The sequence below is a fragment of the Natrix helvetica genome (assembly GCF_964273705.1).
Source record: "Natrix helvetica genome assembly, chromosome: 11".
Lineage (NCBI taxonomy): Eukaryota > Metazoa > Chordata > Lepidosauria > Squamata > Natricidae > Natrix > Natrix helvetica.
The window spans coordinates 12,030,990-12,055,203 of NC_138562.1; the positions used below are offsets into that span (position 1 = coordinate 12,030,990).

Below are 24,214 nucleotides of genomic sequence, written 5' to 3' on the forward strand. Positions count from 1 at the left end.
GGTGCCTACTGCCGCTGTCCTAATGTTTCTTTTTATTCGCATCCATTTGACGTATCCAAAACCATGTTTATACTTATATATGTTATCTAAATACATGCTTGAGGAAAATTTTTTTTAAATGAAATCAATGTGGTCGTAAGTCGAGGACTACGCGTCACAGAGCCGTTCTCATCACCCCTCCCCACCCACCAATTTAAATCAGCCAATCAGCTGCTCGTGCCGGCCTCCCTTAGCCCCGCCTCCTCCCTTTCTACATCCGGGCCCGTTTCTAAGCAATGCGGAGGCGTCATTTCCGGTGCGACGCGAGAGAGCTGGAGAAGGAAAGCGCCATGCTCTCCATCCCGGGCACCGGGGCCGGCTCGTCTTCGGGCTTCGGCCCGGGCGAGGCGTCTTCTGGCTCGGGCGCCGGCGGCGACTTCCTGACGCGCTACCGGCTGGTGTCGTCCAAGCTCCGCAAGCGCTTCCTGCGCAAGCCCAACGTGTCGGAGGCGTCGGAGCAGTTCGCGGCGCTGGCGCGGGAGCTGCGCGCCCAAGAGAGCCTCCCTTACGCGGCCTGGTGCCAGCTGGCGGTGGCGCGCTGCGCCCAGAGCCTGGGCCACCCGGCGGGCGAGGCAGCGGCGCTGGCCGAGGCGGCGCGTCTCTGGCTGCGCCACGAGCGGGAGCTCCGCCTGCGGCAAGGCCCCGGCTTGGGCCTCTCCGAGTACCTGCCCGCCGCCCACGGCTGCGTGGCCTTTGCCGCCCGCCTCCACGTCGACTTGGGCCAGCCGGCGCTGGCGGCCGGGCTGTGGCTGGAGCTGGGCAACGAGTTGCGCTCCGCCGGCGAGCCGAGCCAAGCCGTGCCGGCTTTCCTGCGCGCCGCCGACCTGCTGGCCGCGGGCCACCTGCCCTTGGAGGCCCTGCACGGGCTGCGTGACGTGGCCTCCTGCCTGCTTCTCGGCCGAGACTACGACGGTGCCTTGGCGGTGCTCACGCAGGCCCAGCAGCTGGCCCAAGGGGGCGGCGGGCCCTCGACCAACGCCCCTGCCTCTTCTTCATCCTCCTCCTCTTCTTCCTCCTCCGGCGGAGCCCCCTCGCTGCCCGGCGCCTTCCTCGACCACCTGCTCCACTGCGAGGTCACCCGAGTGCTGCTCTTGCTCCTGCTGCAGCCTCCGCCGTCCAAGCTGTTGCCCGAGCATGCCCAGACCTTGGAGAAGTACTCTTGGGAAGCTCTGGATGCCTCCTCGGGGTACGTCCCTCCAGAGCTTTTCTTGCTCCTCCAGTCCGCCGTGATGGCCTGCCAGGAAAAAGACTTGGAATCGCTGAAGGTTTTGCAGAAGGAACTGTGGCCGCTGCTGACGGCGGAGCAGAACAACCTGCTGCACTTGGTGGTGCAGGAGATGATCACTCCCTCCGGTCAGGGGTTCTGACTGTTTGGTGCTCCTCATGGTAGTTTTCCAATGCTCCATCTGTGGATAGATCTTGTGGAACAGTCAAAAGAACTTGAGCGAAACTTCCTGCATTAATCAATGGGAAGGAGGTGAAACTTAACCATTTTTGTTCCTCTGCATTAAATGCCACTCAGCTTCCCACAGAATGAAGTGAGGACACTTAGAGGCCCCGAATACGTTGGATTATATCTCCCACCATTTTTAAAACACATTTTTTTTTGCCCGTGCCAGAGGGAGTTTTCTTCCAACATTCCAGGTTCTTTCTACCTTGTCATTCCTTGAACTTAAATTACGAACTTGAGAGAACCGCGCAAATACTATTGGCCCATATTCTATTTTGCTGCTGCTTAGAATTCTTTCTTCATCCCACAGGCCACAAGGGGGAAAAAAACATGTGAGATTTGCCGTGTTGGCTGAAAATCAATCCGAGCAGTCCTCTTGCTTTCATTGAGTTGGGGGGAAAGCTTTAAAAGCCATTTTGATCAGTGTTGCCAAATGTACTGTGCTCTCAGTGCTGTGCTTCGGATGGAGGCTATATTAAAATCAACACGGAGGACGGGAACAACAATTAGGGAGAGTTGAGGGAATTTCAAAACATTTCTGTATTTGAACCCAAATGGGATTTCTAAGCTGTGTTCTCAGGGTTCTGTATTGGATTAATTTCTGCCTTGAAATAATCTGAATGTTTACCTTGCCTGAGTCTTAGCTGGTTGTGTAACTGAATTTGGGTCTGACATGAGTTCTTTGAAAATAAACTGGTTTCTTAATTGGGATGTGGGAAAGTCTGACATTCTTTAACCTTTTGGTCGCCACGATGTAGACAAGATGTGGAGACTCTAGAAAGAGTGCAGAGAAGAGCAACCAAGTTGATTAGGGGACTGGAGACTAAAACATATAAAGAACGGTTGCAGGAACTGGGTATGTTTAGCTTAAGAGAAAGAAGGACTAGGGGAGACATGATAGCAGTGTTCCAATATCTCAGGGGTTGCCACAAAGAAGAGGGAGTCAAACTATTCTCCAAGGCACCTGAGGGTAGAACAAGAAGCAATGAGTGGAAACTAATCAAGGAGAGAAGCATCTTAGAACTTAGGAGAAACTTCCTGACAGAACAATTAATTAATAACACTGGAAGTCTTTAAGAAGGTGTTGGATAGCCATTTGTTTGAAACGGTATAGGGTTTCCTGCCTAGGCAGGGGGTTGGACTAGAAGACCTCCAAGGTCCCTTCCAACTCTGCTATTGTATTTTCTCTGAACAAGTCCCCCTGTAAGAACTTGCCTCTCCTCCCTCCTCAAGAGTATGTTATTTATTTATTTATGCTATTAAAGTAAAAAGAGATTGGTGCTGCAGCATTAAAAACTTTGCCGTATTGATTTTTGCAATTCTTTTCCCATCATAATTAAGGCATTTCAGTAGTTGCATTCAAATCAAGATGCATTGGATGGTACATGCTCTTCTGATTTGGGCTTAATTTATGTGACATTGCAATTGTGACCCATTCAATGCACTATGATTAGTAGTTAAAATGCTAGCTAGTAGACTATATTTTAAGATCAGTTTGACTTCATGTCTGTTTTAGGAGGAACATTGAAGTGACAAAGCACTTGGCTTGGTATGGAGATTTTTAATAATTACTATTAACAGAAGAATACAAAATGGTCTAATAATTACCTGGCATGTCTCCTACAATGTTTTGAAAGAAGACAGCCCTAAAGGTCAACTTGGGTTCCCTGTAACCGAAAACAGCCCAGTCCTAACAAGAAGAGATTGCATTGCCCTTTGTCAGAAATGGTGTAGGGTTTCCTCCTTGGGTGAGGGGTTGGACTAGACAACCTATAAGGTCCCTTCCAACTCTGTTAATCTGTGAACTTGCTTTCACTTTGTGAGCCAAAGTGGCTGGAGGGACGAAGAAAGCTTTCCCAACTGATGTCAGTGTAAAAAGGGATGCCTCTTGTACCATCCAGTCTAAGTACCAGTATAACATATTCTCAAGCGAAGCGGATTCATCCTCAGTGGCCTCCCATGTAAGGCACAAATTTTCTGCCTAGATGCGCCAAGGGATGGCCGGCGGTCTCTTGCTTACAGAGAATTAAACCACAAAGCCCCCCCCCCCCCAAGCAATATGATATCCATTCAGTCAGGTCCGATTCTTGGTGATTCTGTGGGCCAGTCTCTTCACATTTGATCTTGCTCTGCTTCTTTTTTCTATGCCCTGTCCGGTGTCAGCTTTGATGATGTCCAGTCACTGTTATTTGGCGGCCTGGTTTCCTTTTGCAAAAAAAAAAATTGCTTTCTCCGGTGAATTCCCCTGCATGACATGGCCCAAATAAATGGGACACAGTTTCATTTTGTCTTCTAGGAATATCTCTGGTGTTATACTTCCTTGCTTGTTAAGTCACTTTTGTTGTCCAAGTACTACACAGGAGCTTAAACGAGTTGATTTTCTTCCTTTTTTAAAAACTTTACATAACAATAGAGAAAGTTGCCCCCCCCCCCAAACCTGCTGCTTTATTCCTACTGTCTCAAATTAGATTTAAAGGAGGGGAAGTCTCCAAGGACCATCCATCAGATTACAAATACGGTCCGGCTAGTAAGGTATTTCTCAAATTTTGAAACATTCAGACAGGCGGATTTCAACTTTTCAGAATTCCCTCCAGCTACCTTCCTCTGGCTTGTGAACACGTGTAGAGTTAATCCTCGACTTAACAACAGATCATTCAGGCCAGGGGTGTCCAAACTTGGGAACTTTAAGACTTGTGGACTTCAACTCCCAGAATTCCCATTCTGGGAGTTGAAGTCCACAAGTCTTAAAGTTCCCAAGTTTGGATACCCCTGATTTAGACCAAAGTAACAACAGCACTGAAATAGCGTGAGTTATGACCGTTTCCCACACTTACAACCGGTGCAGTATTTCCATGGCCACGTGGATCAAAATTCAGACGCCTGGCAAGTGACTCATATTTACGACGGTTGCAGCGTCCTGAAGTCACGTGATCCCCTTTTGCGGCCTCCTGACAAGCAAAAGTCCATCGACTTAACCAACAGTGTCATTCATTTAAAAACTGCAAGGATTCACTCAACCACTGTGGAAAAGGAAGGTCATAAAACGGGGCAAAAACTCAACTTCGCAAACGCGCTTTACAAAAAAAATAAAAACCCTCACAAACAAACGTATGTTGCCTCCCTTAACAACATAAACGTTGGCCTCTTGTGGTCGTAAGTCGAGGACTACCTGTAGTTAAAGTCGACCCGCAAACAAGAAAGGAGCGGGTCAGTCTAACCTTTCGTTAGTCTACATATATTGTTTTCCTCCCCTTTCCTGTCCGTTTATTTCTCTACTCTCTCAAATGGTCCTTTCAGCTCCGCCCCCATTGGCGCGCTGCCTGCCGGGATGGGAGCGGGGGACGGAAGTGGGCGGAGAGGCCGCTTCCGGTCTGAGCGTGTTGGCGCGATAGCGCAAGCAGCGCGCCTCAGTCCGAAGCAGCGCGTGGCGCAGCCAAGATGGCGGACGGGACAGGTGGGTGAGAGGCGCGCGTCCCGGCAATCTCGGCTTTTTTTGCCCCCTCAGGATCTCCAACGGCCGACAGGGGAGAGGCGGCTGTGTGTGTGTCTGTGTGTAGAAAGACACCGAGGCGGCCTTTTCTCTTGAACCCTCCGACGACCACGTTTCTTGGAAAGGCCCGTGAGCGAATGAGGGGAAGCACGTGCTTCCCGGGCGCACGGGAGAAAGGCGCTCTGTGCATGCACAGGAGTCTGAGTGGGGGCGGGGGGCGCAAGATGGGTTGCAGAAACTTCCCCAACGGAGCTTTGGAGAATTGGGGAGCTTTAGGGGGGGGTCTCTTGTTCTTCGGGGGGGGGAGCCCGAATTTCCACCTCGCAGCGCCACACGGGGAAGCCTCGGCCTCAGCCTCTCCCACAGGGAACTTTCCTCTCCACCCAGAAGGGCGATTTCGGGACTGGCTTGGAAAATCCATGCTGGGACGTTTCGTTATTGCTCCTCTTTATTATTTTATCCCTCGTGTGTGTGTTTGTAATTAGTTTCATTGTTGTTCTTACTGCTTTATCCCTCCTTTTATGTGTGTGTGTGCATTTATATCATTTCATTTTTGCTCCTCTGTGTGTGTGTGTGTAATTTAGTTTCATTGCTACTCCTATTATTTTATCCCTCCTTTTATGTGTGTGTATACATATGTATATAGATTTCATTTCATTGTTGATCCTATTTTATGCGTGTGTGTGTAATTATTTAATTTCATTATTGGTCCTGTTATTCCTCCTTTTATGTCTACATGCATGTGTGTTTCATTATTTCGTTTCATTACTGCTTCTACTATTTTATGCCTCTTAAACACACACACACGTGTGTGTGTGTAGATAGATAGATATAGGCTTGGAAACTTAATGCTGGGATGTTTCATCATGGCTCCTATTAGTTTATCCCTCTTTTTATGTGTATATGTGTGCATATTCCATTATTTCGTTTCATTATTGCTCCTATTTTATCCCTCCTTTTATGTGTATGTGTGTGTATATACATTTACAGATATGTGTGTGCATATATATGTTTATTTCATTTTATTAGTGCTCCTATTTTATCCCTCCTTTGTGTGTGTGTGGCAGCAAACATTCCTAATGCTCTGGCCTGCTATTTTTCCCAACAACAGCCCTGTGAGGTGGGGTGGCTTGAAAGAGGGTGAATGGGAGAGTAAAGTCAACCAATGGGCTTTGATGGTTGTATTTGATAGTATGTATTATCGAGTTTGGATGAATGCTTTGCAATGCTTCGCTGCTCATTACTACTTTCTTTACCTGCTTTTGGACAAGGTTAACATTGAGTTGCATGGTTGTGTCTAATGTGAGTTGTTTGCAATATATTGCAATTTTATTGGTGTCATCCCAAAGAGTTAGGAGTTGGTGGAAGTGGGGGGAGGGTAGACACGTGGTTGGGCCTGGTAGGCCATTTTGGAAGATACATCTTTACATTGCAATCCACCAAATGTGTTGATGCTAAAAATTTGACCTTGAATATATTTATCCTGTCCTTATATATTTATTAGGAGTTTGAAATGAAGAACTTTCTCTAAAATATAAGTTCTCCATTTTTTTTTCATTCTCTTTGATCCCTAAACACCTGGTTTAGGGATCAAAGTTGGAAGTTCTTGTTAAAATAGAAAGGTGTGTTGGACATTTTGGCTGCCTTGAGATATTTGTAAAAACAATAATAGGGGGATACAAAGTAAATAAAAAGTTTTATACTACCCTCATTCATTCAGCTTTTTGCAGCTCTGTATTAAAATAATGTGTGTAAACCCCATCAGCATTAATCAAACTACTAAAGTTTAGTTTTGGTAGACCAGTAAACAACATTTCCAGATCTGTTTCTATCTTTTAAGTTTACAACAGATGCTAATTTTTATTGATTTTTATGCCACTGTAGATTCAGTTTCTAAGAAACATAAGAAGAAAAAGAAGTCTTTGCCAGATGAAGATGTTGCGGTGAGTTGGCCAATTATTACAGTTTGCCAATTTATGCAGCAAGCTGTTTTAAGCCCCAATTATCCCATGAGTGTTCCCCAATAAATATATAATTTAACTTGCCTTTACTGGAACATTGATGCTTTATTAATCCCACAACACAAAGATTTAGCACTTCTACAATATCATCTACAGATCCCATGTTTATTTTTCTGTAGTAGTACTTTCTCATGTGTCCATAATGTGTATATACATCCTGGGAAAGAATTTGTTACAGGTAGTCCTCGATTTAACGACCACAATTGAGCCCAACATTTCTGTTACTAGGCAAGGAGATTGTTAACTTGAGTTTTGTCCCTATACTTTTTCTGCCGTAATAGTTGTGGATCACTGCAATTCTTAAGTAAATCGTGCAGTCATTAACCAAATCTCGATTTCCCCATTGACTTTGCTTGTCAGAGGCCAGCTGAAAAGGTCACAAATAGGGATTGCAGGACCATGCAACTATCATAGGACTAAATGCCAAGTGCCCAAATTTTGATTAGGTGACCTTGGGATGTTGCAACGTCATAAGTGTGAAAATGGGACATAAGCCTCTTTTTCAGTGTCCTTGTAACTTTAGACGGCATTAAACAAATGGTTGTAAGTCGAGACTATCTGTACTATTCTCTATTCTACTAGCCAGTAGCTTCCCATCTGACTTTTATTTTTAAAAGTACTTTCTGAAGCACAGCGAGAGAAGTTTGATGATCTGAGCGTTAATGGGGGTTTTTCATTTCTAGTTTAAGCAAAAGTAAAGTTCCTTTACTTTTTTACTTTTACGTGGTGGCTCAGTGGCTAAGACGCTAAGCTTGTTGTTCAGAAAGGTTGGCGGTTCAAATCCCTAGCGCCGCGTTACGGAGTGAGCTCCCGTTACTTGTCCCAGCTTCTGCCAACCTTGCAGTTCGAAAGAATATTAAAATGCAAGTAGAAAAAATAGGAACCACTTTGGTGGGAAAGTCATGCCGGCCACATGATCATGGAGATGTCTTGGGACAGTGCTGGCTCTTTGGCTTTGAACCGGAGATGAGCACCGCCCCCTAGAGTCAGGAACGAGGGGACCTTCACCTTTAAAGTTCCTAGAATCAAAGTCAACTTCCGACTTCATTGATAAGTCTTTGTGGCTTTCTTGGCAACCATTTAGAAATGCTTTGCCATTCCCTTTTTCTGGCAGGATGGTTTTTGATTTCCTGGTTTAGCCTGCAGTCATGGAATTCCTGTCTCCCATTCAGCTCTGGTCCCTAAATAACTCTTTAGCCCCACCAGATGGCACTACCACATTTCCTTACTGAAAACTGTCCCTTTGCAAGTCATTAATGAATAATATAATACAAGCAGGTGGTGTTTCATCTCTTGTGTTGGAGAGGCAGTTTATCTTAAGGCTAATCTTAGCTGCAAGACAAGCTTTCCACATTCTTGTTCATGGTCCCAGTTATTAATCTACTAATTCAATTGTTTTTAGGATATACAACATACAGAAGAATTCCTTATCAAACCTGAATCAAGAGTGGCCCAGCTGGATACATCACAGTGGCCTTTGCTTCTCAAAGTAAGATACCTATACAAGTGAAGTAGGTTAGTTTAATGTCAGTGTGACGGGGTTTTTGTGCAGAGCCAAGATAATTTACAATTAAAAAAAACAAATCTCCATTTTTTAAGAGTAAATTTTAGGTATTGCTGTTTTTATGGAGCTGACTGCATATTATGCTCCAAAGAATTTATGTAGAAGGGTAGATAGGTTTCAGAGAGCACGGCAATTTGCTGAGGCTTTTTGCCAAGTAAGATCAGACGTATAACATCTAATAAAGACTTTTGGGGTATAGCCCAAAATTCATATTTCCCTATGAACTAAATATAATTTTGCTTTCTCTTGTAGAATTTTGACAAGTTAAATGTGAGGACAGCGCACTACACCCCACTTCCTTCTGGCTGCAATCCCTTAAAAAGAGAAATTGCTGAGTATGTAAGGTAAGATTGTGTTACGTGATATAAAATCATCTTTACTTCCAACCCGTCACCAAGAAGGTTTCTTCAACTTTTCTTACGGAATTTCGGAATCACAAAGGGCTATTAATCTCTCCTTGGGTTTTCAGTACACCAATTTTTACGCATGAGTTTCTGTATGAAAGTTACCCAGTACTAACATTTCTTTATAACAGTTGACAGTTTGGCAGAGAATAACCTACCCATTGTTGTGGCACATAATGTGTAGTAAATCATCTGCTAAGGAATATTTAGCAGTTGGCCAAATCAAAAACAAGACAGAAACAAAAGGGAATCTAGTTTAATATTTTACAGATAAATGTTCATTACGGCTTAAAGTTACAGTGAACCCTGTAATGTGCTTGGAATCTTTTGGGGGGGAAGCAGGGATGCCTTCAAATCTATCTTGACACCTGGCAATTGCCTAGATTAGTCCCTGCAGTTTTCTTGGCAAGATTCCAGAAGTGATCTGCCATTGCCCTCTTCCTAGGGCTGAAAGATTGGGCCTTGCCCAAGGTCACCCATCTGGCTTCTTGCCCAACATTGGGACTAAAAGACACAGTCTTCCAGTTGCTAAGAGCCCCGGTGGTGCAGTGGTTAGAGTGCAGTACTGCAGCTACTTCTGCTGGCTGCCTGCAATTTGGCATTTCGAATCTCACCAGGCTGAAGGTTGACTCAGCCTTCCATCCTGTTGGGTAAAATGAGGACCTAGATTGTTGGGGGCAAGAGGCTGACTCTGTGTAAGTGCTATTGCTAGACTTATACTTTAAATGTGGCTAAATGCTTCTTCTCATTACCTTAAGTCTAATCGCTGATTTTTGTCCTAGGACGGGCTTCATCAACCTGGATAAGCCTTCCAACCCTTCTTCCCATGAGGTTGTGGCCTGGATCCGCCGCATTCTCCGTGTTGAGAAGACGGGCCATAGCGGCACATTGGACCCCAAAGTTACCGGGTGCCTGATTGTGTGCATTGAGCGAGCAACCCGTTTGGTCAAGTCTCAGCAAAGCGCAGGTATATCATCTGCTTTGTGTCTCTAGCCAAGAAAGAGAGCACCTTCATCCTCCTGATGGAACATTAAAATCCAAGTGGCCCCTCCTTACTACTCTTCTGTCATCTTCCAGGCAAAGAGTATGTGGGAATCGTTCGGCTGCACAATGCAATTGAGAGTGAAATGCAACTTTCGAGGGTAAGTTTTGGTCAGTCAGGAAGTGAAACATTCACCTGTTGTAGCTTTAAACTGTTTCAACTCCTGCCCTCAAAACAACCCTATAGGGCACTCCACACCAGAACAACTAGAAACAAGGACAGTTTTTCCCCGAACGCCATCACTCTGCTAAACAAATAATTCCTCAGCACTGTCAAACTATTCACTAAAGCTGCATTACTATTACTATTAATGTTCTCGTCATTCCTATCACCCATCTCTTCCCATTTATGACTGTAAGTTTGTTGCTTGTATCCTTACGATTTATACTGATAGTTTCCTAGTATGATTTCATTGCTTATTTGTACCCTATGACTATCATTAAGTGCTGTACCTTATGATTCTTGACAAATGTATCTCTTCTTTTATGTACACTGAGAGCTTATGCACCAAAGACAAATTCCTTGGGTGTGCAATCACACTTGGCCAATGAAGAATTCTATTCTATTCTCTATTCTTATTCTATTCTCTATTCTTATTCTGTTCTGTTCTATATTCTATATTCTTATTCTATTTTCTATTCTTATTCTATTTTCTATTCTTATTCTATTCTATGAATGCGAACGTCATTTGCACCAGCAAACCATGGTTTGAACTTAGAATGATTAGGGATAGAATAGAAGGGCTTATAACCATGCTGAGTTTTGATGGGCATGTCAACATCTCCAGGCTTAAACAACCACTCTGTCCATGTTTGGTCTTCCTGAATTTGATGTTTACTTGAATCAGTTGAGGGTGTAACTAAACTTTCTTTTATCTTTGCTTCTGAGCTGCTTGACCATAATGCTATTTTATTTTATTTTTCTTTCTGTAGGCAATAGAAACCTTGACAGGTGCCCTCTTTCAGAGACCTCCCCTCATTGCTGCAGTAAAGAGGCAGCTGAGAGTCCGAACCATTTATGAAAGCAAACTGGTTGAATATGATCCAGAAAGAAGACTGGGTAATGACATCCTTTCCTCCTCCTCCTCCCCCCCCCCTCAGGGAAGGGTGGGATTGGTCCTTCTGGGACCCGGCTAAAAATAAAAGGCCCATTCCTGTCCCTCCCTGCAGCTCTTTCCCTGCAGTTTAACCTTCCAAATCTTTCCCTGGAGCTTAGCTTTCCAAGGTTGCCTTTGCAGTAGCTTTGCTCTCCCTCCCGCCATTAGCATTTTTTGAGCCAAATGATGTAGAAATGATGACATAGCCTATCGTGCAAAGATGACGTTTCATCTATCACCCAATTCTGATGGCTTGAATTGAAAAAGTATGCTCGTAATTCCTTCTGACCAGGTGATATTCTTCTCTTCGGCATCAGTGGTTGTTTTTTTTTTCCCTCTGCCTTTTCCAGGTATTTTCTGGGTGAGCTGTGAAGCCGGAACCTACATCCGGACGCTTTGCGTGCATCTGGGTTTGTTGCTGGGAGTTGGCGGTCAAATGCAGGAGCTCCGGCGAGTCCGCTCTGGGGTCATGGGAGAGAAGGTGGGTCAAGGATGTAACCTGTCAAGGAAGTGCCTTACTACCCAAAGGGTTGAGTTCAGTTCAGGGTTCTCCCCCCTGTGCTGGTAATTAAACTTTGGGACAGTAAATAGTTGAGGGATGTCGAGGTAGAAAGTTTCATTTTTCTGCCGGTACATCGCTCTCAACGCACAATATTATATAGCAACCAAATGAGATGAATTAGATCAGGGGTGTCAAAATCAATTTCATTGAGGGCCTCATCAGGGCTGTGGTTGACTGCGGGGGGGGGGGGGCACTGGGCGTGGCCAACTCAAGCATGGCCAGCTTGATACCACTCACGGGGTGTGGCTGACGGGGGGCATGGCCAGCTTGACATCACTCTCCAAACTGCTGGCATATTTCCTCTTCGCATTGGGTAGACCAGGTCAGAGTGACACAGGCCAGCCCCATATATTTTCCAGGATGGCATAGACTGGATCCGGCCTCCAGTCCTTGAGTTTGACACCCCTGAATTACCATATTTTTCAGAGTATAAGACGCACCTTTTTTCCTCAAAAAAGAGGCTGAAAATCTGGGTGTGTCTTATACATGGAATATAGCATTTTTTGCCTTCTGAAGCCCCGCCCCTTCACCAGAATGGCTGTGCAGAGCCTTTAGGAGGCTTTCAGAGAGCTCATGGGGCTGGGGAGGGCAGAAATGAGCAAAAAATGGGCTGTTTTTTGCCCCCAGCAGCACTCTATAAGTCTCCATAAGGCTATGCATGCAAATTTTTTGACAAAAACTGGGCCTGTTTTCTCTCTCCCTTTACCTACCTACCTACCTAACTACTCTCTCCCTGCCTACCTATTGTATTTCTCTCCCTCTACCTACCTACTTTTTTAAAAAAATTGCCTCTTCAAAACCTTGGTGCGTCTTATACTTTGAAAAATACAGTAGATAGAATTGCAGAGTCCCAAACAAAAAACACAAATATAGGATTTTTCCTCTCTTATTAGTCATTTTAGCCTGTAGTAGTTTTTACCTTTGTTTCTAAAACTTTTTATAGTGCTGTGTGGTATGTGTGGAAAGGATCCATCTGAAAAGAATTTTAAAAAATACAATTTCAGCTAACTCATGAATAATTCAATTGATGTTGACTTCTATAAAGTTGCTAGAAGGATCTCTAATAACCGGTGGCTGGCGGGGATTTGTTTTTAGGACCACATGGTGACCATGCACGATGTGTTGGATGCTCAGTGGCAGTACGACAACAATAAGGATGAGACTTATCTCCGGAGGGTGATCTTCCCTTTGGAGAAGTTGTTGGTTTCACACAAGCGGCTTGTTATGAAGGACAGCGCGGTAAGTGCCCTCTGATGGCATTCCGGTTGGTGGCTTGGAACTGTAGTCCCTTTGGCTCAGATTTGTCTCTCTTTCCAGGGGGGTTGCTTAAAAGAAAAAAGGAAGAGGAGAGACAGTTGATTGCAGGCTGCTTTAGCCTTATACATCAGGGGTGCCAATGCTCGGGCTGGATCCAGCCTGCAGGGACGCCCTAGAAACAGTGAAGGATCGGCCCATATGGCCAAGTTTTTACTGGCAGATGGTTGCAGGAGGTCATCGCAGTCGAAAACGGAGCTCCTTAGCCCGGTTTTTTGCTGGCACAACACTCAGGCCATCACAGGCGCCCCAACACGTGTGATGTTCAGCTGCCATGCCCCCTTCCCCCGTCCATCCCCCCCAAAGGTCAAACACAACCCTGATGCGGCCCTCAATGAAATTGAGTTTGACACCCCTGTTATACATGAAATGGCCCAATGTAAATCCAGAACATAATTAATTGTGCTTGGGAGTGCTTCCAGGCCAGAGATGAAGCTTCCTCTCAAAAGAAATTATACACACATACATGCATACATACATACACACATGTTTTCATTCAGGAATGAAAAGTGCTGCCGGATTAATTGAGGCAAGATTATCTGTTTCAGCTTTTGTTCTGTGCTACTTGTGCGCAGTGTTCAAAGCTGTGAAAGGCGATGGTGTTGTACATTTGCAAGACTTGGAAATCCAAAAGAGCAATTCTGGCTGAAATGTAGAATTCCCTGCTAAGCTAGTCGCTGCTTTTCATTCAGGTGAATGCGATTTGCTACGGTGCAAAGATCATGCTTCCTGGATTACTGCGGTATGATGACGGGATTGAAGTCAACCAGGAAATAGTCGTGATCACCACAAAAGGGGAGGCGATCTGCATAGGTAAGAATGGAAAGTTTGTTACTTCCAGGTGCTTTTCTGATGAATTCTTCCCAGTCACATCTTTCCTTCCAGAAGCCTGTGGAGTTTCTTTTTATGCAATCATAACTGATTTTTCTGGGGAGTTGATGCAGTGGCCCAGAGGTGGAGCTCTCACCTCGCAATCAGGAGGCTGTGAATTCCATCCTAGGTAGAGGCAGATATTTCTTTCTCTGGGCACAGTGACTAAATGTCAGCTACGAACTCTGCATTGGTGACAGGAAGGGCATCTGGCCAGTAAACACTCAGCCTCAATCAGTTGTCCTGACTCCACCCTGCTGCAAGGGATTACAGGATCATTAAAAGACAAAAACTGATTCTGGGCAGTATCCTATAAGACTTGTTAGCAATGCAAATCAAAAATAAATTAAAGAGTGTTAGTGACAAATAATTGCTCTATCCTGGGGTTTAAATTTCTTAATTTCTTTACTATAGGCTACTTTGAAGTTCCCTGGTAGATAATGTAATTACATCTCTAAAAAGTGTTTTACCTTTAGAGAGCCAGTGTGTTTGGCGGTTAAGGCATCAGGCTACAAAATGGACACACAGGAGTTCTAGTCTGCCTTAGACACAAAACTAGTTGGATGTTCTTGAGCCAATCACACACTTAACCCTAGGAGAGAGGCAAAAGTTAGCAACTTTGGAAAAATCACGCCAAGAAAACTGCAGGAACTCGTCCTGCAATCTCCCAAGAATTGGGCATGATGGAACAGGAAAAAAAAGGTCTTGCTTTTGCCTGTTTTTGGATGTAAAAATGCCAACCGCAAAGATCATGTCAAATGATGCTATAAATTTTTATTTTAGGCATTTAGGCGAGGCGTTTGTTTTGAACAAAGTAAATGTGTTTCTGTTGCCATGGCACAAGAGGGAGAATTGCAGGATTTATGAATTGTGAAGAGCTGCTTTTCCTGCAGATCAGAAATGAGATTCTGCTCCGCCCCCCCTTTTTTGTCTTGATTCTCACAAGGCGTGTCTCTATAGCTGGCAAAGCTTTGTGTGTCCTTGCTCATCTTTGAAACGTGTCCTCTGCGCGCACACACACACACACTTTCATTTGCTCAGGCTGTATGTGAAATGATGATGAAGTTTATCCATTCTCTGAGTGCAGCTTGCTCTGCCCTTCCTGTCGCGTTGAGGCTTCAGTTCTGCAGCCTCGACGTTCCGTGGCTTCTAAACACCTTCCAGGCTTCCAGTGTTCTACTGGAAGCTGTGGGGATGTTTGGCTGGCTGCTGACTGGAACTAGGCAGAGGAAGCAGAGGCAGACCCCTTTCCTATGGGGCCTGACTCAACAAAGAAGAATGAAACTGTCTGATCACATCTTGCTCTGATGGTCCTTTATCCAATGACAAATCTAGAAATACAGGGGGTGGGGGGATGATACAAAATACTTCTGTCCTTGACTTATGACCAAAATTGAGGCCAAAATTTCTGTTGCTACGAGAGACTTGCTGAGTTTGCCCCATTTTACGACCTTTCTTCCCGAGGCTGCGTGAAGCCTCCTTGGTTAGCTCAGCTTCTCTTTCCCTCTTTTCCTTCAGCCATTGCTTTGATGACCACGGCGGTGATCTCTACTTGCGACCACGGCGTTGTAGCCAAGATCAAGCGTGTGATCATGGAAAGAGACACTTACCCTCGCAAGTGGGGGCTTGGTCCCAAAGTAAGTCTTGGGTAGCCCCTGGTTTACTTGCCTTTCTCTGAAGGACTAGCGGATTCTGGGGGCTGCGGGGTCCTGGATGCTCTGCCTTACTTGTAAAGTTTAAATATCCTCCCTTAGATCATGATGATGTTACTTAATGAAATGTCTGCGAGAGAAGAGTTGACCTCAGAGACTGCCAGGTCACTGTAGTTCAAGCCTGAGCTAGAAATACTCTCTTCTGTTGGATTCTAGAGAGAGAGAAAATGTTTGGTTCTGTGTAGCAACGCTGTCCAGAAATAAGAGAGACATTAGGTCACCCACTTTCCAGGTCTTTAGCGATGCATTTGAGGGTGTTGCCATCCTCCATATTTGGTCTCTTTTCCCTGGACTTTTTAAACAGGGATTTCCTTTGAACTTTTGAAAACTTTTTAAAGCTTGACTCAATTTGAGGGGCAGCCCCTTGATGCTCAATCTTTCTTGGTGTGAGCCAAATGATGTTTAAATAGCTCAGTGAGCACTCTGTGCAAAGATGACACCCATCTATCACCCAAAACTGATGGCTCTCCAGCATAAGACTGGGCATGCAAGAGTTGGAGGTTTCAACTCACTTAAATCCATCCTGCGTTTTTGGACATCCGTTTTACCCAAGGAGCTCTCAACGCCTTTAAAATGTGGCGGCAAACTGGATGTCCATTCAGTATTTATTTTAAGACATTTATTTTTGCATACCGCATCAGCCAAAGGCAAATTGGAACGGTCTCCTTTTTTCCCCCCCTCAGGCTTCTCAGAAGAAGATGATGATCAAGCAAGGATTATTGGATGCTCATGGCAAACCTAACGAAAAAACTCCACAAACTTGGAAAAAAGACTACGTAGATTATAACAGGTAACGATTGCAGCGCTTCTTTTGTAAGTCATAGCATTAGTACTTAAGACTTATACTGCTTCACGGTGCTTTGCAGCCCTCTCTAAGCCGTTTAGAGAGTCAGCCTCTTGCCCCCAACAAACTGGCTCCTCCTTTTACCGACCTTTGAAGGATGGAAGGCTGAGTCAACCTTGACCTGGTCAGGATCGAATTGCTGGCAGTGGCTAGAAGGGCAATAGTACTTAGATTTATATAGTGCTTCACAATGCTTTTATAGCCCTCTTTAAACAGTTTACAGAGTCGGCCTACTGCTCCCAACAATCTGGGTCCTCATTTTAACCACCTGGGAAGGATGGAAGGCCGAGTCAACCTTGAGCCTGGTGAGGTTTGAACTCCCAAATTGCAGGCAGCCGGCAGGCAGCCAAAGTAGCCTACAGTACTGCACTCTAACCACTGCGCCACCATGGCTCTTGCTGGTTGGCATGCTTGTTTCTAGCCTCTTAAGTCAGCTGCAGTAGAAAAGCGAGAAAGGGCTGCAAATGGGAGTGGTCCTTTTTGGTTTGGGTTGGCAGGAAGTTATCCCTTTTTTGCCTGCTCTCATGGCTCTAGAGGGAGTCATCCTGCTATATGAATCTGGGAAAGGTGCTTCCTGGCTCCCTGCATGTGGGTGTCTTATTTATGCCAGCTTCCCAGACATCACATTTCCCCTTCAGGATAAAAGTGGGGCAGAGCAAGGTGGATTTGGCACTCCATCTTAACTCCCGTTTCTTCACAGGGTTTCTGTAAAGAAAGAGGCAGAAGAGAAGATGGAGCCAGAAGAGATTCAAGAGCAGCCAGAGAGGATGCCAAAGGTTGGTTGATGGATTGCAAAGTGTTTCCAATTATTTTAAGCACGAAATCTCTTTCGTTTCGGCAATGGATCTTTGAGCAGATGTTCTTTGCGTTTGAAACAAAAGACTCGAAAGTTTTGCATGCTCAGATCAGCTTGAAACCAAATGATTTGCAAAACTTCAGTTTGTTGTGGCCCACTGGTGGCCAGTGCAGCGGGCAGCAGAGTCGGACATGATGAGGTTGGGGAGGAACATGGGCCAGTCTTGGGGGTTGAGGAAAGCTCAGATGAGGGCTCTGCATCTGTGTCAGATGCAGAGAGGGAGCTAGACAGCAGTGAGGCAGATAAACAGCTGGAGCCTGTTCCCAGGGCACGCATGTGCAGAGCTGCCAGAAGACAAGAAAAACTCAGAAATCAGGGTAGACTTGAGGGTAAAGTCACAGGTGGAAGGTGAATGGTCCCTCCCATAGGAAACAAAAGAGGAACGAATGGAGAGTGGGCTTTTGCAGGAAACAATTAGTTCATCCAGTTGTGTCAAGCATGGAAAGTTTTGTTTGTGATTATGATTCCTTTAATTCACAGTCGTGTAAATAAAAGAGGTTTTGTCGGGACCAAGACTTTGCTTCTTGCTTGCTAAGGAAGCCTGAGTCAGAACACAGTTCCATTTTTTTTTAAAAAAATAGAGCAGATACCCAGATTTTATAGACCACAGACACAGGCCGTTCTGTTTCTGAAAGAGCAAAAGCAGCAACTCAGCTGCAGAATAGGCTGCTCTGGCCAGAAAACCTCTGATGTCCTTGTCTTCTTTTCTCAGAAGAAAAGAAAAATTGAGAGCGATGGAGATCCAGAACCAGTAGCTTCAGCTCCTCCGGCCTCTCCGGAGGAGCAAACAGAGATGAAGAAGAAGAAGAAAAAAAAGAAGGAAAAGAGGAAGATGGAGTCTGCGGAGAGCAGCGGAGAGTTAGTTGAAATGGTAAGTGCCCATGTAATCCATTGCCGTGATTTTGGCGATCTCTTGGGCCGCATGGTTAAAAGAGCAGCATCCCTCTTCTCCAGCTGATGGCACAGGAAGTGGGTTGTTATGTCTATCTGCCCAGAGACTGAGTCATAATTGAAGCCACGCCTCCAGTCCTCTCTTGCTTGGCCTCAATTCCGACTCAGTCTTTGCCTGTTAGAGCATACATGGGCGTGTTAATTGTTGGTGAATATTTCAGTCGTTGAAAATCGATTAAATCTAATCACAATATGTTTAATCAGGCCAAAGCAAGTTATACAGGTATTAGTCCTCAAATGACCGTAATGGAGGTTACCTGGCATAGTTGTAACTCGTGGTGGACCTTAATTGAATCACCTACATCATGATGTTTTTTTTCCAGTGGTCCTTAAATGAACCAGTGGATTGCTACGGGCATGTTTTTGTCCAAATCGTTGTGAAATTCAATTGTGGGATGATAAAACTTGCCCTAAATGCTGCCAGGTTGCTAAGCACCCAAAGTGTCAACTGGTAAAGTTGCCATGGTGAGGAAAGGGAGGGAGTGCATTCCACGCATACTTTTGGCTAGAGTCGGATCTCAGATTACTACAGCAGGCTTGCAAGGGGTGCACCTCATTGGGGAATGTGATTTATGACACAGACTGAGGGGAGGGGAGGAACTGGGGTAAAGTTCAGCTATATTTCAAATGAGGCTCAGATCTGACTGCAATAAGATCTTTCCAAAATGATGCTCCTAATAAAAGACTAGCTTTCTTTTGAAATTTGGCTCAAGAATCATGAATCAATTAGGGCATCTTTCAGAAACCTGACACAAAGTATGATCAGGTGACAGGACAGGAGGAGGGTAACAGAATTTTGAATCTAGGTTCTAAATATCCCCAGGGAGGCCTTTTGGAAGGTCAAATGGTCACTTAAGTGAGCGGTTATCTAGATTACCTGTTGCGGCATTTTCATATCGCCTTTGTAATTTCTTTGGGTGGTTTAGCCAGATATGCAAAGCCTATGAAACCCAGATAATTCTATAATGCACTGAAAACATCTGCAAACATTGTAGGATAAGACAGGTTTTAGCTGTGATGGCCCATTCGCAAGAACAGGGCGTTGTATGTCCCAGAGCAGCATCCAATACAGCAATAAAGGATTTGCAAATGCAACAATTGCATTTTTTCCCCAATTGTCATGCCAGATTAAAAGCCTTCAAGCTAATTTCAAATTACTGTAGCTGGCAGCCTTGGAAACTAAACCTTCTTGGAAATAACATTGGAAACTTTGGGTTCTCCAGAGAAGAGTGACAGGGATTCGGGTCTCTTTTGAGCTTCTTCTCTTCTTCTCCCTAGGTCAGTGATCTGAGCGTGAAAAAGAAGAAGAAGAAGAAGAAACGAGAAGAAATAGAGGAGAGTTCAGAATAATTCCTCACTACCATCCAGAGCCAGCAGACTGGAACAGTTTGGGAAGGCAAAAAAAAACACGAAAGGCCTTCGCAGGAAAAAAAAATGCAGACTGGATCACACAGCTTGTCCTGATTGCTGTGCAAATTATTGGGGTGGGCCAAGGGTGGCACCCCCTCTCTGTCCTGTTCTAAGGATAGTTTGAGATAATTGAGGCAGCCGACTCGCTCCCTGGTCCTTGGGACTTTCAAAGTCCTATCCAGGAGATGCGATACTCAATTTTGGCACTGTTAGCAACCTCCTTTTTGTATCTATCTGCCCAAAGACCTGCTGAATGTTGCTGAAGGTTTAAGAGGAGAAAGCAGTCAAGCCAGATATTGTCAGATGCTTCATTTTAAAACGTTTTTGTAACTTTTTTTTTTTTTTACTTGCCTTGATTCCCTTCAGAACAAATCCAGACATTTCCCACTTGGGGCTAAAGCTTTTTGCTCATTCGAAAATGAACTTGCTAACTTGTATCGACAGGGAAGGGGGACAACAGCCATCCTGTCTAACTCAGAATGCAAGAATGAATTATTTTTTTCCCCTTCCCAAACAAGTTATCCAGAAGAGGGTTGTGAAAATCAATCTCTGTGCTCGCAATTGTAGTCGAGACACGGCATCCTATTCCAGCAGGATGGTCTGGTGCGGTCTTATCCCATCCTCCCTTCCCAAGGCAAGAGTACCAATGCTACTTTTAAAAAGCTTTTCCAATTAAAAGTTCACATATCTGATTTCAGTCGTGCTTTCTTTGGCTGGACTGGCCTACTGCAAAGCTCTAGGGAGAAATGGACAGCTGTTGAGATAAGAGAGGCCCGGAGGAATGGTAGCATTTCCCCCCATTGTTCTCAGAATATAATGTTAGCGCCCTCAAATTACAACCATCACAGAGCCTGGAATTCCCATCGTACGTTGAGGCACCAACCTAATTTCACAACCTTGTTTTTACAATGTTGGTTAAAAGAAACTCCATGGTCATTAAGCAAGACCGTATTTCTATGAGCATTTTTGAGGCAGAAAAGACCAGCTTTTAGCAAAAAAAAAAGAAAAATGATTTGTGTCACTGTGGCACATTACAGTTGGCTAGAAAAGTGAGCCAGTTGCCAAGCATCCAAAATGAAGTGTGACTGCAGGAGGACTGTTTAAACTCCCAAAGCCAGGTCGTTGGTACTATTTTTGAGTGGGGTGTAGTCGGTCATAACTTCATATAGTTGCCAAGCAACTGGTCATTAAGAAAAGACTGACTATCTCATCAGCAAGATTTGTTGTATTAATGTTGCTGAGAAGAGAACGGTAGAATCGCCATAGTTTCTGGGAGTTTGAAGTCCACACCTTAAAATTTTCCAAGAGTGAGAAACACTGCCACAGTGTTTGCTGGTTTAGCTAACTGCAATGTGTCTTAACCAAGAGGAACTATTCTACGCTTCTTCAGGAGTCCGATAGCATCCCTTGGACTCTGCAAGCTGCAACATATTTTGTCGGCTTGCAACAGTTTTCTGCCATTTAATAAAATTTGTTCGTCCGTTAACATTGCTACCGCTTTCAATTCTCTTCCGCCATGATCTAACATGCCTCTTCTACAGTGTCAAAATCTACCTTCAGTTTCCAACGCTCATAAAAAACAGTGAGACTCGTCAGCCACGTTTTTGAATCATATTTTATTGCTGCTTGTTAAGTTTTCCCTGTAATGGATTCGACCGAATGTTTTTATTGCATGTTTGTTTCATATATATATATATATATTTGGCATCCTCAAGAGCATGGGATTTAACACCTGGTCATCCATGCTCCCTTCTGCTTATCCCTGTTAGTTACAAAGGTAGTTATTTGAGGGCCGTACCCCTCCTGATGTGCTTGGGTGCAGTGGTAGAACAAACACTTTTTGTGATGGAGGCAAAAAAAACGGCTAGTTGAACAGGACGTCCAACATCAGTTCAGAGTTCTCTGCCCTTCCCCCCAAAAATGAGTGAAGGAATAAATCTCATTCATGCAGAGGTTTGGATGGCGCTTCTTGTCAAGTGGAGAAAAAGAACAGAAAAAAACAAGGAAAATGCATCGGCGTTAAAACACAGTTCTTAACATTCACGGCATTATGGCTTTTACCTAGAATGTGTTTCTAGTATCCCTGTTTAAAACCTTATTGATAGCCGAAGAGCGGTATATTCTTGGACCGTCCCCTGCTGCTCACATCTGCAAAGAAATCGAAATACAGAACAAAGGAGGAGCAAGCCGCACACACAGATGCTCTTAGGATATTTGCAGCTGGAAGGACTGGACTCTCGTCCCAGCAGTAACAGGCGATGGGGCAGCTCCAAGAAGGTTGCGTCTTGGGCAGAAGCGTAGAGCAAGGAAGAGGCTGATCCTTTTAACTGTCCTCGACATGCTGTAATGAGGCGGCCTTAAGTGGTATCGCCAGCTCAATACACCCAAGAAACGGGCACCCACTGTGGGGAGCTGCATGCCTGGTCGAAAGCTGCCTGCAGTTGTTCAAGGCTCTCCTCCACACCGTTGTTCACCAGCACCAGATCAAAGTAATGGGCGTATCTGCTCCGGATGGCCTCTGTGTCATTCTGAAGTTGTTGCAAGGTTTCTATCTGTAGAGGAAGAAAATGACACGGGGGAGGTCATGGCACGCAGATATTTTGCTTATAAGTCCTGTGAAGAAGTGATGCTCAGCGGGGGAAAAAAATACACCATCCATAAAGACCATCGGCCTTTATAAGCCAACTCCTCTCTGCATCTTCTATCTACAGATTCATTTCAACCTGGTATATGCCAAATATGGGAGGGAGCACACTGCTTCCCTTTTCTGTCTTTCGGCTCACTCCAGGAGACCATCCATGTTCGATTCCCAGTAAGGGTATGGCTAGCTGATGAGAGCTAAATAGCTTGAAATAGATCTATACTAGTCTCCCTTTATTTATTCATCAGCACAAATGCAACACACATATACATATAGATATACACATACACATACCGTATTTTTCAGAGTATAAGACGCTCCGAAGTATAAAATGCAGCTAGCAAACAAGGGATGGAATCTGCCTCCCAGCAATTTGCCTTGTTGCCGCAAATAGCAAGTTTCACTTTCAATTTCAGGGATTGCCATAGTTTATTGCCACCTCTGGAACTTCCATTTGCTGCAAGAAGGTAAATTGCTGGGAGGCAGAGGCCAAAGGGGGTGGGGGTGGGGGGCAGGGCTACATTCAGTGTATAAGATGCACCCAAATTTTCACCCTCTTAGCAGGGAAAAGTATACTCCGAAAAATACGGTGTATAACAAGTAGTCCTTCAGTTCACTGTAATGGCCAAGACAGGTAAAGGTGGGCTGGTTGCCAAGTAGCCAAAATATTGTCATGTGATGGGGTTGCCATCAAAATTTCAGAACCAGGGTATAAGTACCTTTGGGGGGGGGAAGTCTTGCAACTTCCTAAATAGTATCTAGTTTTAAGTCAAGTATTACCTTTAATTGTTTTGAAAAAACTCAAAAAAGGTTTCAAGTTTTATAATTTGTGTATCTTTTATTCAACTAAGCCACAGTTAACAAAACCTTCCAAAAATCACAACGATTTTAGGTTATATACCAGGAACTTCTGACATTCAGGTGCTACATCTGCTCTGTATGGGTAACCCACCCATGGAGGAAGGGTTGAGTAAAAAGCTATGCTCAAGAGAGCGAAATGTTAAGATGAATTCTTCAATTAACCCAAAAGAGCATTTATAATTTTATATTAAGGCCCCACCTTTAGATACCTGGAACCCACACTGTATACCAGACATTAATAAGATTGAGTGGGTCCAGAGGTATTTCACGAAAAGAGTCCTCCTCTACTCAGAATCCCTTATGCCACCAGGCTCGAAATTCTGGGCTTGGACAATCTGGAATTGCGCTGCCTGCAGTCCGATCTAAGCATAGTACACAAAATTGTCTGCTACAACCTCCTACCTGTCAACAACTTCTTCAGCTTCAACCACAATAATACGCGGGCAAACAATCAATACAAACTCAAGGTAAACCGCTCCAAACTCGATTGCAGAAAATACGACTTCAGCAACAGAGTGGCCAACGCCTGGAATGTTCTACCTGACTCTCTGGTTACATCCTCAAACCTTCACAGCTTCAGTCTCAAACTCTCTACCGTGGACCTCCCCCCATTCCTAAGAGGTCCGTAAAGGGGGCATGCACAAGCGTACCAGCGTGCCTGCCGTCCCTTTCTTACTGTCCCCATTTATCTGTCCATCTTCCTTTGTCCATGTTTCTGTTCATGCCTATACTTGTTATCTTCTACATGTTTGACAAAGAAATGAATACCTGATCGGCTTGCTTTGGGGGAACAACGAACACAATGAAAGGAGAAAAGTCGGCAGTGTGGATGATTTTCAGTGTCTGTCAAAAGGAAGAGAGAGAGAGTAAATTTCTGCCTTAAATTAAAAAAAGATAGCCTATTTCCCTAAGGTGTTACAGGACTGCCTATTACACTTCAAGGTTTGAGTCACTTTAAAACAAATGGACATGGATAGGATTAATCTCCATTCTCAAACAAAGTGACCGTTGCACAGTTCTTGATTCTGACCTCTTAGAAGAAATGTCTACCTGAATAGAGAGTACAAAGTTGGGGAGAATACGAAGG

At 44.6% G+C, this 24,214-nt stretch overlaps 3 protein-coding genes across 4 annotated transcripts in view; 2 read left to right on the plus strand and 1 right to left on the minus strand.

The window, feature by feature from the left end:
* The first annotated feature begins 280 nt into the window (after nucleotides 1-280).
* Nucleotides 281-2,198, plus strand: LOC309397602 (40-kDa huntingtin-associated protein-like). Its single transcript, XM_081963742.1, has one exon. It carries the CDS (start codon nucleotides 330-332, stop codon nucleotides 1,404-1,406), a length of 1,077 nt encoding a protein of 358 aa, XP_081819868.1. The 5' UTR covers nucleotides 281-329; the 3' UTR covers nucleotides 1,407-2,198.
* A 2,641-nt stretch (nucleotides 2,199-4,839) lies between these two features.
* Nucleotides 4,840-21,612, plus strand: DKC1 (dyskerin pseudouridine synthase 1). 2 transcript variants are annotated; one of them, XM_081964127.1, is made up of 15 exons: nucleotides 4,840-4,943; nucleotides 6,864-6,922; nucleotides 8,403-8,489; nucleotides 8,817-8,908; nucleotides 9,751-9,935; nucleotides 10,046-10,110; nucleotides 10,943-11,069; nucleotides 11,457-11,587; nucleotides 12,764-12,907; nucleotides 13,675-13,795; nucleotides 15,371-15,489; nucleotides 16,248-16,354; nucleotides 17,109-17,184; nucleotides 17,980-18,135; nucleotides 19,494-21,612. In XM_081964127.1, the coding sequence occupies exons 1-15, from the start codon at nucleotides 4,928-4,930 to the stop codon at nucleotides 19,563-19,565; spliced, it is 1,557 nt and encodes a 518-aa protein (XP_081820253.1). In that variant the 5' UTR covers nucleotides 4,840-4,927; the 3' UTR covers nucleotides 19,566-21,612. The 2 variants fall into 2 exon arrangements, with proteins under 2 accessions (XP_081820253.1, XP_081820252.1); XM_081964126.1 differs by having other exon boundaries at nucleotides 4,842-4,943; nucleotides 17,977-18,135.
* The window catches only part of MPP1 (MAGUK p55 scaffold protein 1), a 28,824-nt gene continuing 25,832 nt past the window's right edge, over nucleotides 21,223-24,214 (minus strand). The window contains exons 11-12 of the mRNA XM_081964128.1: nucleotides 23,896-23,970; nucleotides 21,223-22,177 (exon numbers count right to left, since the gene is read on the minus strand). Of these exons, the coding sequence (XP_081820254.1) occupies nucleotides 22,001-22,177; nucleotides 23,896-23,970 (252 nt within the window). The 3' untranslated portion in view covers nucleotides 21,223-22,000. The remainder of the gene's footprint in view (nucleotides 22,178-23,895; nucleotides 23,971-24,214) is intronic.

Excerpts from the sequence above, each read along its gene's own strand:
- LOC309397602 (XM_081963742.1), top strand. The coding sequence starts at position 330 with ATGCTCTCCATCCCGGGCACCGGGGCCGGCTCGTCTTCGGGCTTCGGC.
- DKC1 (XM_081964126.1), top strand. Across the intron at positions 8,909-9,750 it reads GAAATTGCTGAGTATGTAAG|GACGGGCTTCATCAACCTGG; the intron begins GTAAGATTGTGT and ends TTTTTGTCCTAG. Across the intron at positions 11,588-12,763 it reads CTGGGGTCATGGGAGAGAAG|GACCACATGGTGACCATGCA; the intron begins GTGGGTCAAGGA and ends ATTTGTTTTTAG.